General features: G+C 47.0%; 1 protein-coding gene across 1 annotated transcript; it reads right to left on the bottom strand.

The window, feature by feature from the left end:
• Window positions 1-9,876: 9,876 nt before the first annotated feature.
• LOC119112250 (band 7 protein AGAP004871) lies at window positions 9,877-10,976 on the bottom strand. Its single transcript, XM_037236350.1, has one exon. The coding sequence runs from the start codon at window positions 10,952-10,954 to the stop codon at window positions 10,067-10,069; it is 888 nt and encodes a 295-aa protein (XP_037092245.1). The 5' UTR covers window positions 10,955-10,976; the 3' UTR covers window positions 9,877-10,066.
• Between the last annotated feature and the right edge of the window lie 4,754 nt (window positions 10,977-15,730).

Raw genomic sequence — 15,730 nt, forward strand, 5'->3', positions numbered from 1 at the left:
TCGCTTACGTGTAATTGATTGGCCCGTGCTTTAAATATAAACGTCAGAATTCAGGCGTCATGATGCCGTTACGGGACAAATTTTGTCGAGTCATCTTTTGAGTCTGCCGAATTTCGAACCATACCTGCATGGCAAACAGCGAGCGCCTAAAGCGAATCGAACTCACCCATCCACGCCACGGGTGGGTGAATCAGAAAGCAAGCACTTTGACCAACTGAGCTATCGGGCATCCACTCATTGCGTGGATTTCCACCTAGAGCTATCAGATGACACATAAACGTCGACGCCGTAACTGTGGTAGGACTAATGAATGAACTGGCGTGTGTTCAAAAGATTTGGTTACTGCTTCTGGGTGCGTGAAGTGTTCCGCAAATTTCATTCTTTCGGTGCTAGTAATAGCAAATTCTGCTAACTTGACAAGGAACAATGACTATAAACCATGTTTTGAACATGTGGCCACTTTCGGGTGGTAAAAAACCAATGCTTCAACCTGATCCAACTCGTTAATAAAATAGTTCACGCTGTAACGTAGCCCAAGCCCTAAGAATTCCGTGACCTATTCGTAGCTGCCAGAATTTGGCTGCTCTCGGATGGTAAGAGAACTAATGCTTCAACCTCACCCAACTCGTTAAAAAAGATAGTTCGCGCTGTGGCGTAGCTCAAGTGCTAAGAATTCGGTGACCTGTTCTTAGCTGCCAGGATCAATGCACTTGAGTCGACCGAGAGCGACGTTTCAAACCCATCCATCAAAGCATTTTCCCAGATCGGATCTGGACCTTTCGAACGGATGGATTTCTGGGATCAGAACTCACGCCGAACGGTGCTTGTTGTATGAGCTCTGACTCTACCATCCGATCGTGCAATATGGCGGATTTTGTTGGCGAAAGTTGAACGTCCGGCAATGTTCAACACAGTCCGTCCTGCGCTCTGACGTCACTTGACCTCTAGGGCGACCGCCGCCACGGGCCGCAGGCCAAATCTTTCGAAATGAGATAGCGAGTGCCTATAGAGTGATTCGATCTCACCCAGCCACGGGTGGGTGAATCAGAAGGCAGGCGCTTTTACCAAGTGAGCTATCAGACATTTATTGAGGACGCGAACTCCCACCGAGGGCTATCAAACGACAGGCAAACATCAGAGCCGTTGGCCGGTGGCCTTCTGGCCGGCCGTTTGATGGCTCTGACAAGGCATTTTATTGAAACGCCGGAGTCCGTTCTTCCATCACAATGCTAATGCTAGCGGGGTGTCGAAATTCGTGCCTCTATATTCGGCGCCTGGCAAGGAACCGGCGAGTGTGAGCCGTGCTACTCACACTCGCCGGCCGTCCTGGCAAGGAACCGGAGAGTGTGAGCCGTGCTACTCACACTCGCCGGTCGTCCTGGCAAGGAACCGGCGAGTGTGAGCCGTGCTACTCACACTCGCCGGTCGTCCTGGCAAGGAACCGGCGAGTGTGAGCCGTGCTACTCACACTCGCTGGCCGTCCTGGCAAGGAACCGGCGAGTGTGAGCCGTACTACTCACACTCGGCGGCCGTCGTGGCAAGGAACCGGCGAGTGTGAGCTGTGCTACTCACACTCGGCGGCCGTCCTGGCAAGGAACCGGCGAGTGTGAGCTGTGCTACTCACACTCGGCGGCCGTCCTGGCAAGGAACCGGCGAGTGTGAGCCGTGCTACTCACACTCGCCGGTCGTCCTGGCAAGGAACCAGCGAGTGTGAGCCGTGCTACTCACACTCGCTGGCCGCCCTGACAAGGAACTTTGTCATGAAGAAGGAACGTAAAACGGACGTAGTACATAAAATCGTTGTAGACTGGAGCTGCTGTCAGCTTATTTTAGCGACAAAATCTCAGTTTTTACGTCAGCAAGTGGCCTTTTGGTCGGCTTTTTTATTTGACCCTCACAAGGCTTTTTGTTGAAAACCCTTGGTGCACTCTGTCATTATAGCACATTTTGGCGGCGTGTTTGCACTTGCACAACTGTTTTTAATCGACCAGCGAAAGCAAAACTTGCGGGTTTTGATACTACCAGTGCATGGTTGTCAAACGGCCCCCATACATGTGCAGTAGGTTTGTGGTGTCCCCTTTGTAAGCCATTCAATATATGCCTCATGGGATATCTTTTTAAATGGTGACTAAACGCTCCGCCTTGTCTGAAAACAAAAACACGTCGTTTCGCTCACTCATCGGTCGACTGGCTTATTTTTATTCCTGTTCCATTCTCCTACACGCAAACTTGGAGTATTTTGCGACATTACCGCACGCAAAATTAACGCGCACTCGGGCGGGAAGGTAAATTTGACTCCCCCCCCCCCAACGGTTTTTCCGGAATGTTTTCCCAACAGCGCGGTGAAGCGGCGCCAAAGTATGCATAGCTGCAGACAATGGGTTAGCGGATCGTTTGGCACCAACAATTTAAATGTACCTTGTAAGATACAGCAGGTCAAAGTGAAGCGAAGACAAATTCTAGGAAATGGTTCAATTTGACACAACAACTGAGCGTTAGACGAAGCCATACGCCTCTGAGATAGTTTCTTAGGCGAAAAACCCTTGGATTAAAAAATTAAACTGACCTAGGGTCAAGTATGAGGGTCGGACCAAGGTCAAAACCAGCCCGTGTTTGAACTAGAGTTTGCTGCATGAGGCAATTTTTGGCGCTCAATTGAAATCTAGCAATAGCAGCAACCGCGTCATACATCTTTCATGGACCTGTTAAAGGTCTGAGTATGTCACTGACCTAAAATGGCCCAGGTCCACATTTGGTTGTGAAAAACATGCTGCCTAGCGTAATCCCTGACGTTTATCCAAATGGAAAAATCAAAGGAGTCTTGTATCATTTTGGTCCTCATGATCTTCGAAGGGTTAAACAATGTTACTGACCTTAAATGAGCACCAGGACCTTTTGCTTAGAGAAAGCACTGAAGTTCACGGTGGTGGCATGACAAGGTTTGGGACACTTTGAGCACCAATCCGGATTTGAAGCTTTTTGACAATATTTGACTCGAAGGTCATGACTTAAGAATCTTAGATTTTGACACAAGTGATTTAATGTACAAACACATCCTGTAAATTTGGTGTATCTAACTCCCTTAGCGCCTGAGACCCCAGTGGTTCAAATTAACCCCCCGTCCAAGCGCAGGGTATTCAGCCTATTTTAAGTCAAGCCTGAGTGAGCCTGTGTGGGTACCGCTTTGGAACGCCCATTTCGGTATGGTTGGTAGAATTTCATTGGCCACCACATAAGCTTATCTATCCTTTGGATCCACAGAAGGTCTTATCCAGGGACAGAGGCGGATAAAGGGAGAGAAAGGCTCTGAAAGGTATTAGGATCATTGAAGCGCTAAGTGCATACCTAATTAAATGAACGGAATATTACACCAGAAGGGAATCAGGTCAATAAAAGGCAGCCATTGACTGAAGGTACGGAATTGGCGAGACAAAAAACTGCTGTAAATGCTTACATAAGGTTTTAACTTTTGTCTAGCATTTCACTTCAGTTTCTGTGAATCGATGCTTATTTTCTCAGTAAGCGGGGGATTTTTGGCTGAGCAGCAAACTTCTAACGGAATATTTACTGCGATTGAGGTCGATCAGATGATGGAGGAGCTGAAAGACGAGATACATATCAGCACGGCTACAACAGATGGCTCTTCATCTTTTATCTCTCACCTTTGTCGCTGGACCGGACAGCCGAATTTTTTGGAAGGGGTTTTTACATGGCTGAAAGAGTCGCCAACTAAGAAAGCCACACGGTCTCTTGCCAGAGGTCCACAAAGCAGTGAAAGGCCTGGACACTTCTGCTAGTCCACGACTCGAAGCAGTGAGTCGGATGTATACAGTCCATGCGTTTCTGCAATGGCTTGTCCTAAAGATCGTGCGGCAGTGCCCAAGTCTTTAAAAAAAAAAATAATTCACAGCCGGCGGTGCCGCACCGTACAAAAAAAAAAAACAGTACACTCGATGCATGCGACCATGAGGCTGGCTTTGGGTTGCCCTGACATTGACATTAGCTGTAAATTTTTCCGTCGTCACATGGTGACGGACCTATGAGGCATCGGGGGCACAGCCTAAGCGTGCCACAGCGCAAGAGAGGCGTGGACGTACCCATCACAGCCAAATGCTGATGGCGGAAGGCACGTGCAAACATTTATCGGGAAATTGGTGGGCAGTATCATGTCGACCTATGTACCTGGGCAGGAAGCGACGCGCGTCCCAGGCCACCCCACTGAGTACTTATCATGATCCATCACGGTGAAGTGCACTCAGAACTTCCACACGCTCCCAACGGCGACTCCGAGGACTCTGAGGGCTCACCATCTGTCCACTGAGACGGAACGTGTGGTAAAAACAGGGAGGTCATGTGTGACAGTGAGCACGCCGAAGCAGAATATGTGAGCGAAAAAGTTAGTTCATCGCATGAATTAATTCCTGCGTCAAGTCCTGTTGTATGATGCTTCCATGCCAGATATAGCATGCTATTGCAAACGGCTCATGATGCTATGCTATTCGCTACATGTGGAGGTTACACGCTAAGTGATGCGGCCCTATGTGTTGTCGTGACGGGCATGCTGTGGAAATGCCTTTCTGTGGCAGATATTTGACTTTTTCTCCTCATAACACTGTTTCTTCGCCATTTGAAGTCCTTGCTTGTCATCAGAGACTATCAGTTTCTTAATATATATATATATATTCATTATTATATTATATATATTAGTATATATATATTATATATATATATATATAATTTCTATGTATATATAATATTATAAGAGCTACAAGACATCAAACATATATTGCATATGTATGTATTATATAAGAGATATATATATTTTATAATATAATATAATATATATATATATAATATATATATATATTAATATATATATATACAGCACATACATAAGCATATATATGTACATATGTATACGTATATATATATATATATATATATATATATATATATATATTCTTATGCCGTGTGCCTTCATTAACGCAAGTCTTGTTATATCCAAGACCAAAAGTGCATTTAATCAGTTTCTTAATTTCTTGCCGGTTTGCTCGATTGTTTTAATAAAATCCTTCGTTATTTCGGCAACTTATAACTCATTTCACCTATGGTCATTTATGTGGGTCTAAGGTAGCTAACTGTTCAAAAATAGTCGTTTCTCATTCTCAAAGCAATGCAAGTCGGGCGGAAAATATTCCAATATGGTAAAATGTGAGGCATGCTCTATGTGACATAACCAAAGGCGAACCTTCAGTTATAGATTATGCATCCGAACATCAGGCCAAATTACAAAAGGCATTCAAACGCACGCACATCACTTTCCCAAGCAGTTTGACACCATGGCAAGTTCAAGGCACCGAATCACCCTGCCGTTGCTGGGTGACTAAACAGGTCCAAAGTGATGCGTGTCCCAAGCTGTTTGTTTAAGTCAGGCAGCCTTCCTGTATTGAGGATGGCTTCGAGAACTTACAAACGACATTTGTTTGGTCATGATTTTGGAACCAGTGTGTTTTCATCTAAGTCAGAGTATAGAAATTATTTTATTGTGAGTTTTGCCCATATGCTTGCTGGCGCTCCCCCCTGCAGGTGCACAGTTATGCACCGTGATAGAGATGTGGTGATTCCAGTATAGGTCGAGTTGCGGAGCCGGCAGCCTCCGTAGGGACTCTTTCTTCTTATTCCAAGGCACCTCTAGCTTCCTTTGCCGTGCCGAAGCGGAACGACTTGCTGCATTTCGTATTTTGAATTTGCAAATCAGTCAAATATGTGGGTGCGTATCAGTGGCAAACTCACTTGACTCACACTTCAGTATTACCGTCATCGTTTGCGATGGTTCGATTGAGGACATACTCAACTGTTATTGTTGCTCTTTCACAGATGTTTGGTCACTGGCGACGGATCTCGCGTTAGCTAATATCTAATGTAATTTGTCATGTCAGTTTGTTTGTCAGTCAAAACTGTCCACATTGGGCTTCAGTTTTAGCGTGTCCCCTCTCTCCCAAAAAACACACACGCTGAACTTCCTGGCCAGAACTGTGAGTGGGGCGTGGCACTGGGAACACAGCTCGCCAGCGTTACAAGCGCTTCGCTGGCAGGGTTGCCATTTTTGTACATTATTGGGGGACAGAACCGAAGGTTCGGCAACCTACACCCGCCCTTTTTTCTCACCGGACTTAGTCCAATTTATTTTGATGAAGCGCAATATACGCTTTTAATCTTTGTATAATTTACAGCAGTCTTTAATTTAAGCAGTATAGAAGTCATGCAGGGTTGGATCCAGCGAACAAATACTGAGCGTATGCGTCTTTTCCGATCGGCACGTGAAGGCGCCCCTTTAGAGTCTTCCTTAGGGTACCGATGGCGCTCTTCTATGACGATCAAGGGAGGCGGCACGCATTTTGGTTGTCGGGGACGGGGACGGGGTTGGCCACTGAAGGACTTGGTCATCCCCATATTCCAGAGCTTTTCGCTTTAACCTCACAGACCATTGCGTGTCTTATGGCACTAGGTATGTGAAGTTTAGTGCATCGTTATCCGCTCAGCTGTTATGATTTTTATCTTGTGGTGAGAGCAGCCACGACTTTTTATGAGAGTGGTACGGGACGCCACTACGCAAGGAAGAATCAAAGAAGATAGTTTTCGTGTTATGGTCATCTTCTGCCCACTTTTTTGTAGCATTCCAGCCAAAGACATTGGGGGCCAAGCCAACACTGGGGGGGGGGGGGGCAGCTCAACATTAGGGGGGCGGGGCCCTCACAAAAGAATACAAATCGATACCAGTGTTCGTTGGGCAAGGGTGTGGAAGATGGTGCGCCGCCACGACTGTGTGCAGGTGCAGAAAGCCTTTTTAGCGGCCAGTGTCCCATACCAATATCGGACATGTTTGTTTGTCGCGGCCATGTGTCGTCGCGCGGGACCTGTGGTCACTTGCGGCGCGACACTCCTGGAACGCCAGGCTGGTGCGGCGTCACGAAATGAAGGTTTGGGGTTCCTTCACCAACAGGACAAATCCAGAATTTTGTTGGGGTGGGCGGTAAAGCAATTGTGGCGCCCTTGCATTTTAGCTCACCTTTAACTAGTTGGCTTTGGGCCCTCCAGATGGCCTACTTTGATTTGGTGTCTATGGTAAGGAAAGTTTGCGGTGCCCAGATATCTTTCAACCAGAAATCAGAAAGAAAGAAAGCCTTGGTACCCCCTCTCCCCGGGGGCCGATCCGGAATTTGGTCAGAGTAGGAGACGCAACATTTTTGTGACCCTGGAATTCGGTGCCCCGTTGAGAATGAAGGTTTCGTATCATCAGGAATTGAATACCTCCGGCCTGAAATGAAGGTTTTGGAGCCCGGTCAACATGACATTTTGGTGCGTGCTAGAGGCACCAAAACCTTGTGGAGCCCCAAGGGAGGGTCATGGCTCTATGCCCTTCCGCTCCGCTCTGGATCTGTTCGTGAAGATAATTATATACTGGCTTTGTGCAGTATATCTAATATCGCAAAATGATTGCTAATACAGGGAGATGAAAAGTGGAACCGGCCACAAAAACAATGAATATTCACCGCTCAGCTGGTCGTCCCCGTCTTGACGCTTCTCAGTTTGGTGCGAATCCCTGGACTGTTTCGCGCCCGCTTCGCTGATCCTCAAGCCACAATACGCTCAAACTCGGCGGAAGTCTGGAGCATGAAATAAAGGACACAAGCTTTCAAAACCATGGTCAAGATGTTAGTTCCAACAACAAGAATCACGAAAAAAATTTGGGCCGAGGAAGATTGAGCACACCATCTGCTATCTCGCTTGTAAGGCAGGGGATGGCAATGCACGAAACCTCGCGTAAAGAACATCTCTATTTGACCTGAAAGTGTATTTTGTACTGAAAAGAACTTGTCAGTTGGTGCTGAGAAAACAAACACATTATACAAACATTGAACCCTGTCGTAAATTCGATGTACTTCTTATTTTTACCACACAGGGGTTCAACCAGGAGGGGGGGGGGGGGGCCGTTCTCCGTCTCAGCCAGGATTTTTATTATTTTCACCACACATGACAGAAGGCTCCCGAAAAATATAAAAATCCCCGGAATAAGTTCTCATCGAGCTTTGGGCCTCCTCCCTTAACAAAATAATGGCTGCTACCCTGCTCCCAAAGGTAGTGGTATGAATGGGCGTAAATGAGTTGACCATTAAATTATGGAAACAGCTCCCCCACACATATCCACCAGGTCCACCTCTGCTCCGAGTAGAGAAACTGGCTCTACCACTTGAGCCATGATCGGAGCAGCTCCTGGGCATCACTTGGGTCCTGATCGGAGCAGCTCCGGGCATCACTTGGGTCCTGGTCGGAGCAGCTCCGGGCATCATTTGGGTCTTGATCGGAGCAGCTCCAGGCATCACTTTGGTCTTGATCGGGGCAGCTCCGGGCATCACTTGGGTCTTGATCGGAGTAGCTCCGGGCACCACTTGGGTCTTGATCGGAGCAGCTCTGGGCATCCCCTCGAGCAGTGGGCCACGTCTCTCAGACTGGGTAAACCATATCAGCTGACTCCCTCCGATTTTGCAGAGACACTTCGGCAATCAGCCCACCAGTCTAGTGTGTCACGTTTGCTTAACATTAGAAGAAGTGCACATCACGGTTGAAGCACGGGAAACATTCACTTACCACTAAATGCCTCCGACGCCTCCCCCTCTCCCCCCCCCCCCCCCCCCGAAGCCGGCGGCCATAAGCCGCACACATTGGCGGAAATGCGGGCTGTTCGAGAATATTCACGCACAACATTTAATATATACCTACCAAGGCTCAATTTACGATGTTTTCATGAAAGAGAAAAAGAGTAGTATTATCTATAGAAGGCGGTAGGGATTGGCTTCAAAGAGTAAAATTTAAGTTCAATTACATTGTTATTTGACACTTGCAAAGAGCTCAAAACGGTATTTTTCACCTTTTATTTTATTTCTATTCATTGTTTTATTCTTTATCTTTATTATATTCACATTACATTTTTGGTATACCTCATTCATTTTATATAGTGTTTATCTTTTACTTTTCATCAAGCACTGAAGGAAAACAAAATCATTTTGCGGTCTACTTCAGGAAGAACGGACAGTGCTTCGTAGTGCTAACTGAAAACGTTGTAATACAGGCTTCTTGAGGAAGTTGACTTTTCCTAAGCTTCTTGAATCGTCACACGAGCTTCCGCGAGACAAAATAATCAACTGCATGGTCGGGCTAAACGAACTCCCTCACAGCGGGTAAAACGACTGGATTACAGCGTTATCATTCAATCACGAACACACCATAAAGTGCATACATTTATGTGTAAATGTCGCTGATATCGGTATGCTGAGAACTTTGAGAGAATCGCGAAGAGTCCTATGGTGTTCACGGCGGCATGTTGAGAACTTTTTGAAATTAGCGGAGAGTCTTAAAGTTTCCGCGAGAGGGTCGTCCCTGCTCATGGTGCTGTGAAGTGACACACTGCCGTCAGATGAGGCCATGTAGCAAGGTGTCTCGTCGTGGAGACCATGCAACATCCTCCCAAGAGGACCTACAGTGTAAGTTTTGGAATGCAACTATCCGTGCAGTATCTGCTAGGAAAATATCGAAGATCCATGCGATCGCCAATAGTTTGTGTTTCTCCACAGTTTATAATTACGTGCCGGCTACTTTGCATGCGATTGGGAATATACTCTTAAATGTCACGTCATACGCCGGGAATATCGATTTTTCGTATAACATTGGAGAAATGTATTCGTTTCTGTTGGCAAATCACGCCAAGGCAAAATTAACTCCCGTTTTCGAATGTGCCAGTTCGCATATTCTTCTCTTGCATTCGAGAGCGTATTTGGCTTATTAGATGGCTCAAGGTATATATCGTTACACAGTGCCACGGGTTTTCAGTTGTATTTACGCTGTCTAAAGCAATCGTCCGGGTTTACAAAATTAGGCCCCGAAGCTTGCCGTCATCTACTGCGGCAGTAGTTCAAACGCTGCCGCCAGGGGCGTTGGTGTCACGCTGGCCACGGCCGCCCCCTAACGAGTTCAGGCAACGATCATCACCGGAGTCACCGCCTGCGCGCTACTTGCTCGTCATCAGCGGCCCCAGTATGTCCATCGGCAGGGGAAAAACGATAGTGGAATTCTTCTCGGCCGAGATGGTGTTCAGTGTCTGCAGGTACCGCAGCTGCAGCGCAGCTGGACTCTCATTGATGACGTCAGCCGCCTCCTTCAGAGAGCGCGAGGCGCGCATCTCGCCCTCGGCGGCGATCACCTTGGCCTTGGCCTCGCGACTGGCCTCGGCCTCTGCTGCCATGGCGCGCTGCAGCTGCATCGGCAGGCGCACGTCCTTGATCTCCACCCGCTCCACCCTGACGCCCCACGGATCGGTAGCGTCGTCCAGGGTCTCCTGCATGTGCAGCGAGATCTCTTCGCGCTCGCACAAGATCTCGGCCAGTGTGCGCGTGCCGAGTGCGTTACGCAGCGTGGTGGCGGCCAGCAGCTGCGTGTTGCGCGAGTAGTTCTCCACATTGGTAACGGACACGGCCGGGTTGGAGACGCGGTAGTAGACGACGGCGTCCACGGCCACGGTGACCGAGTCCTTGGTGAGGATCTCCTGCGGCGGCACGTCGAACGACACGCTGCGCAGGTCCACCTTGGCGTACGTGTCAATGCAGGGCAGCACGAAGAACCAGCCGGGGCCGACGGCGCCGCCGCTCCGCAGCCGGCCCAGCCGGAAGATCACCGCCCGCTCGTACTCCTGCACGATCTTGATGCACATCCACACGGTCAGCGGCGACGTGACGATGAACAGCAGGTACGAGAGGCCGATGATCAGAGCCGAGAAACAGTCGAGGGATGAGTCGGCGGTGTTGCTGCCCATGACCACCTCCGACTGGGGCCGACGGCGGCGCGAGCTGCCCTCCTCCATCTCTCTCGGCTCGGCGTACTCCAGTTCCTTGTGTGCCATGGTTAGCGGCGTCGGCTCGACACTAGCCGACTCACACCAGGTGCTGGCGTTTTATCGTGCCGCCGCTATCTGGCCAGCGCCGGTGAGGGCTGGCGCGGCTGCTCCGATAGCGGTGGCCGACGCAGCCGTTATCGGTGCGGTCGCGCACTCGTTCTGCTCACGCAGCGACCGGGCCCCGTCGCGTGACCCGCTGCGCAGTTCTGATAACGGCAGCTGCCAGCCAACGACAACGACAGCAGCCGATTCCGAAAACGGCAGCTGTCGGCTGAAGGCCTTTGGTCAAAACTTCAAACATTCTTCACCAACCATAAATGCAGCACGATAAACCATTTAAAAGACGGCCTCGTAACTTTCTTGCTGACTTCTGGCCTGTGCTGTCTGCCGTTTAATTTTCGCGGTCGTCGGATAGGCCAGTACGAAAAGGCCAGTGTTGTTTCTCTGCCAGGCCGTTCTCCGCGCTTGATACTGTGGTTGTAGGGCGTGATGAGTATGTGGCAGTACACTGCAGGGCGTGTAGTACTTAAGTCGGTGCGTGGCGCCAATGGCAGTGGTCTCACCCGTACAAAGAAGGCTGCACATTTCGCAACGAGCGCAACACAAATGATCAACTTTGTCTGCAGTCGTCGCTGATTAATAGCTCGTGCCAAACATAACATTGTCGACATATATGATTTCTATAAATGCACATTTGTGATTGACTGTATGTCGACGTACAGCCAAAGATAAGCACTGAGCGACCAAAACTGTTCTGCACCAATCTGTTGCAGAATTTCTACAGTACGTCACACATTAGAGCCATGTTTGTGTCGGAGGACGTAGACATGTAGTTACTGGATATTTTCAGAAGTTACTCGACTCAGGTGAAAGAAGATAGCCTGAATCGCATTTTTGAGCCCTTCATGATTCATCCACGGACTGCATTGATTCAAACCACAGTCGTTGGAACGAACAAAAAAAAAGATCAAATAACGTATGGTCTAGGGTTTTTACTCACGTCGACATTGGCCGGGACAAACAACAAATATGACTTGTTTCCATAATACACAAATTTTCCGTTCCTATGTTGGCGAATTTGAGTGTTCTAAAGCGCAACGATCTCATAAATAGACGCTTAAGACGCGCTGGAGACTACCAGCAGTTAGTTTCTCAAAGCAAAAGTACAATATTACGTCAAGTATTAAGGTGTACTTGCGATTTTACAGACTATGATATATGCGCTAGTTCCTCCTGTGCTCCAGTTGGAGTGTGTGCAGATTGCCACGAGGCTGAACTGAATGGTCGCCTCATAGATTAATGTCATGCATTTACGTGCGTGTTATGTTCCCAAACTCTTTGAAAAGTGTATATATACATACCTATATATATATATATATATATATATATATATATATATATATATATAGAAATAGCCTTATTCCTCGGGTAAAATAGGAGAATAGAGATATAGTTAGGTTAGACCTAACTATACGTACCTATATGGAACCTAACCATATCTTCATTCTCCTGGTTTTTCTCCCAAGAATAAGGCTATTACCACTGTCTTATATACGTTGGTAAATTTCGTACCATGACTCGTGCGTTTCTAATGCCATTTCTCGCTCAGTGTTTGTCGAATATTGGCAAAACACTGCTGGAAATGAGTGAATCAATGGCAACATCAGTAAAAAAGTAGCAACATTCGTTTACATTTGCGTATAAGACACTGTCGCCAGCCCCATCGCATCCTGCTGAGCGGAAGACGTTTTGCCGCTCTGGCCCGGACAGTTTCCCCAGGTCAAGATAGCATTAAATTGCGTTGTTTATCAAACCCGACGTCTGTTGCCAGCCGACCGCGTGTTGGCGTTAACCAAACGCGATGCTAAAGACCCCAGCAGAAAAACGAACTTCAGTGTCACATTATGCTACAACAGACTTCAGGGCGCAGGCATAATTTCCTTAAGAGGAGAAAGGGTTAAGGCTGTCTAACACGGATGACATTCGATATCTGGTTTCTTTCGCATAGATTGTACGCAAATTTATCAAGGCCCAGCAGCTGACTGGTGGTGGACCCCTGCCCTGTGTCAGGAATCTCAGTATAATCAGGTGCATATTATTTCAAGGATTCCTTAATTTTATTTCGTAAGAAGTCGATATTCATGGTATATATAGTTGATATTGTCATCAGCGACAACTGCTGGATGTCGATTTATTTTTACACACCTTAGGCAAAAGCATACTCGATTTCTTACCATTTCTTGTGTGTTTCTAATGCCGCGTCCTGCTGAGTAGATTTTGAATATTACATTGAATTAGACCAGCCTTACAATAATAAGATACGTTTAGGTCGCTTTGTCAAATGTAATTTGAGTGTGTTTTCTGTCGTATCCAAGTGTGTGTCGCAACACGCAAGAACAAAACATAAAATGGGCATCAGAGACTAGCCAATGTTACTGTTGACAGCGCCTATGTATTGCTATTTCCCAAAAGTCACATGAAATGTTAGACCCATCTCAGAGTTGTGCCAAATATTGCCAAAACGCTTCTGAGAATTCCTAAATCAATGACGGCACCAATAAAGCAGTCTTTTTAAGGAACCATATGGGTATGGGCTATTTGTCATACGGATATAACATGTGACACGGATATCAAACACAACAACGAAGTCTTGAAAACTGACACCTCTCAACCTCACCCACTGTATTCTTGGGCATACTGTATACCCACTAGCTGGGCAGATGCATAATGCACGAATTTCCACACAACATTTCATGTGGACAACCATGCTGGCTGGGCAGTTTACTTTGAACAGTAGTAAAGCGATCACTTAAACGACCCAGATCCCGTGGTTAATAATTTCGCGCATCGGTTCATGAAGCGGGACCGATTCATCCTGCTTCTGTCGCAAACCAAGTAAACCAATTTTGAACCTTATGCATCCAAGCAGTCAATGGAGCAGGATCCAAATCCGGCAACCGGTCGTTAACAATTTCAAATCGTTCCTTTTTTCAAATGTCTCACAAGTCAACTCAAAATCGATCCTTGAATAGGATTTGATTTCGGTTCAGTCAGGCACAGGTCCGCTGCCAACGGCCGATAGATAGATAGATAGATAGATAGATAGATAGATATATATATATATGCATATATATGTATATATAGATAGATAGATATATATATATATATATATATATATATATATATATATATATATATATAGCACGTATCATGTACGGTTTCTTTTTACATAGAATTTAGCAAGATGCTGCTTTACGTGCTATCGCAATGAGCTGCCACGCTCCCTCATTTATGGCACATTTGGCATTACCGCTGTTGGAAAACAGCTGTTAAAAATCAATTTTAATTCTCCAGGATTACAACTTTTCCAAGCGTCGTGGATCCGTATTTAAGTTTTTTTTTTTATGAAGCCGCGGTCCTCCAAAGTTTCTGTACAGATAACGAAAGGACCTCCTGGGATCTCAGCCTTTCCTGATTTATTTGTTTTGACAGGGAAATCTCCTTAGAATCTAAGACTTATTTCATATTATTCCAATGCTTCTTTCAGAGCATAAAATTGCTCTTTATGTCAGCCGAATGATTTATGGGGATGCGGGCTCATTTTTTGCCTATGCCTATGTCTGCTGCAAACTCTACGTTTTGCCATGCACTGGTTGTTTTTGTGCGTAATCAGCACCGATAAGTGTTATATCAACAGAAAATACATAAATGTGTGTAAAATGATGCCATGCTAGCTTGCCGACATTACATGAAATAGGAACAGTCGGTGGCTCTCAGCCCGAGCTGATGACTGGTTGACAAACGCACGGCTTTCACCGTGGCCATTTCTCATGCATCTATGAAAGGAGCATGCTCAAGCATAAATCTCTGTGGCTAGAGGATCAGAAGTCCAACTTCCGGAACGAAGGTGTAGTTTTTATTTCAGGTTGGTCGGGGGTCTCTAGTTTCCTCCCCTCCCCCTACCCAACTAGGGCTCCAGGCCGCCTTCAGTTGTGGAAAGAAAGCGTGCCATATCCTCGGAGAACCCCTTGTTTTGATGTATTTTAGGGAAGGTTGCGTCATTTTTCATTGCTTATTTTCACCCTCCACCCATTTTCGAAATTGCGTCCCTGCTTCCGTGTAGTTAAACACGGAAGTGTGTTACTCACGAATTGTACACACGCACACACATGCACGCAACCACGCGCACACACACGCACGCACGCACACACACACATACACACACACACACACACACCACACACACACACACACACACACACACACACACACACACACACACACACACACACACACACACACACACACACACACACACACACACACACACACGCAAGCACGCACGCACGCACGCACGCACGCACGCACGCACACACGCGCACACGCACACACACACACACACACACACACACACACACACACACACACACACACACACACACACACACACACACACACACACACACACACACACACACACACACGCGCGCGCGCGCGCGCAGAAAAGCTCCTTACTGAGCTTTTAGATCCAACATCCGTACTCTTAACACCCTGTGCAGGTTAGTCAGGGGCAGTATCATGCAATCCTGATATGCAATTAAGAAGCAACAAGTGATGCCAAAGCCAATATAGAAAAAGTTTGCTGATGTAGCCATGAACTTGTTTTCATCTGGTTCAGCAAAGTGACGAATTCAACTTTAAATCTTGGCGGTGGATCAAGCACCAATTAAGAGCGAATTCCTACGAGACAAACCAAAGACAAATAAAATTACTATGCCTCTT

The sequence above is a fragment of the Pollicipes pollicipes genome, unplaced genomic scaffold (genome assembly GCF_011947565.3).
Source record: "Pollicipes pollicipes isolate AB1234 unplaced genomic scaffold, Ppol_2.1 Scaffold_7261;HRSCAF=8764_pilon_pilon_pilon, whole genome shotgun sequence".
NCBI classification, from domain to species: Eukaryota; Metazoa; Arthropoda; class Thecostraca; order Pollicipedomorpha; family Pollicipedidae; genus Pollicipes; species Pollicipes pollicipes.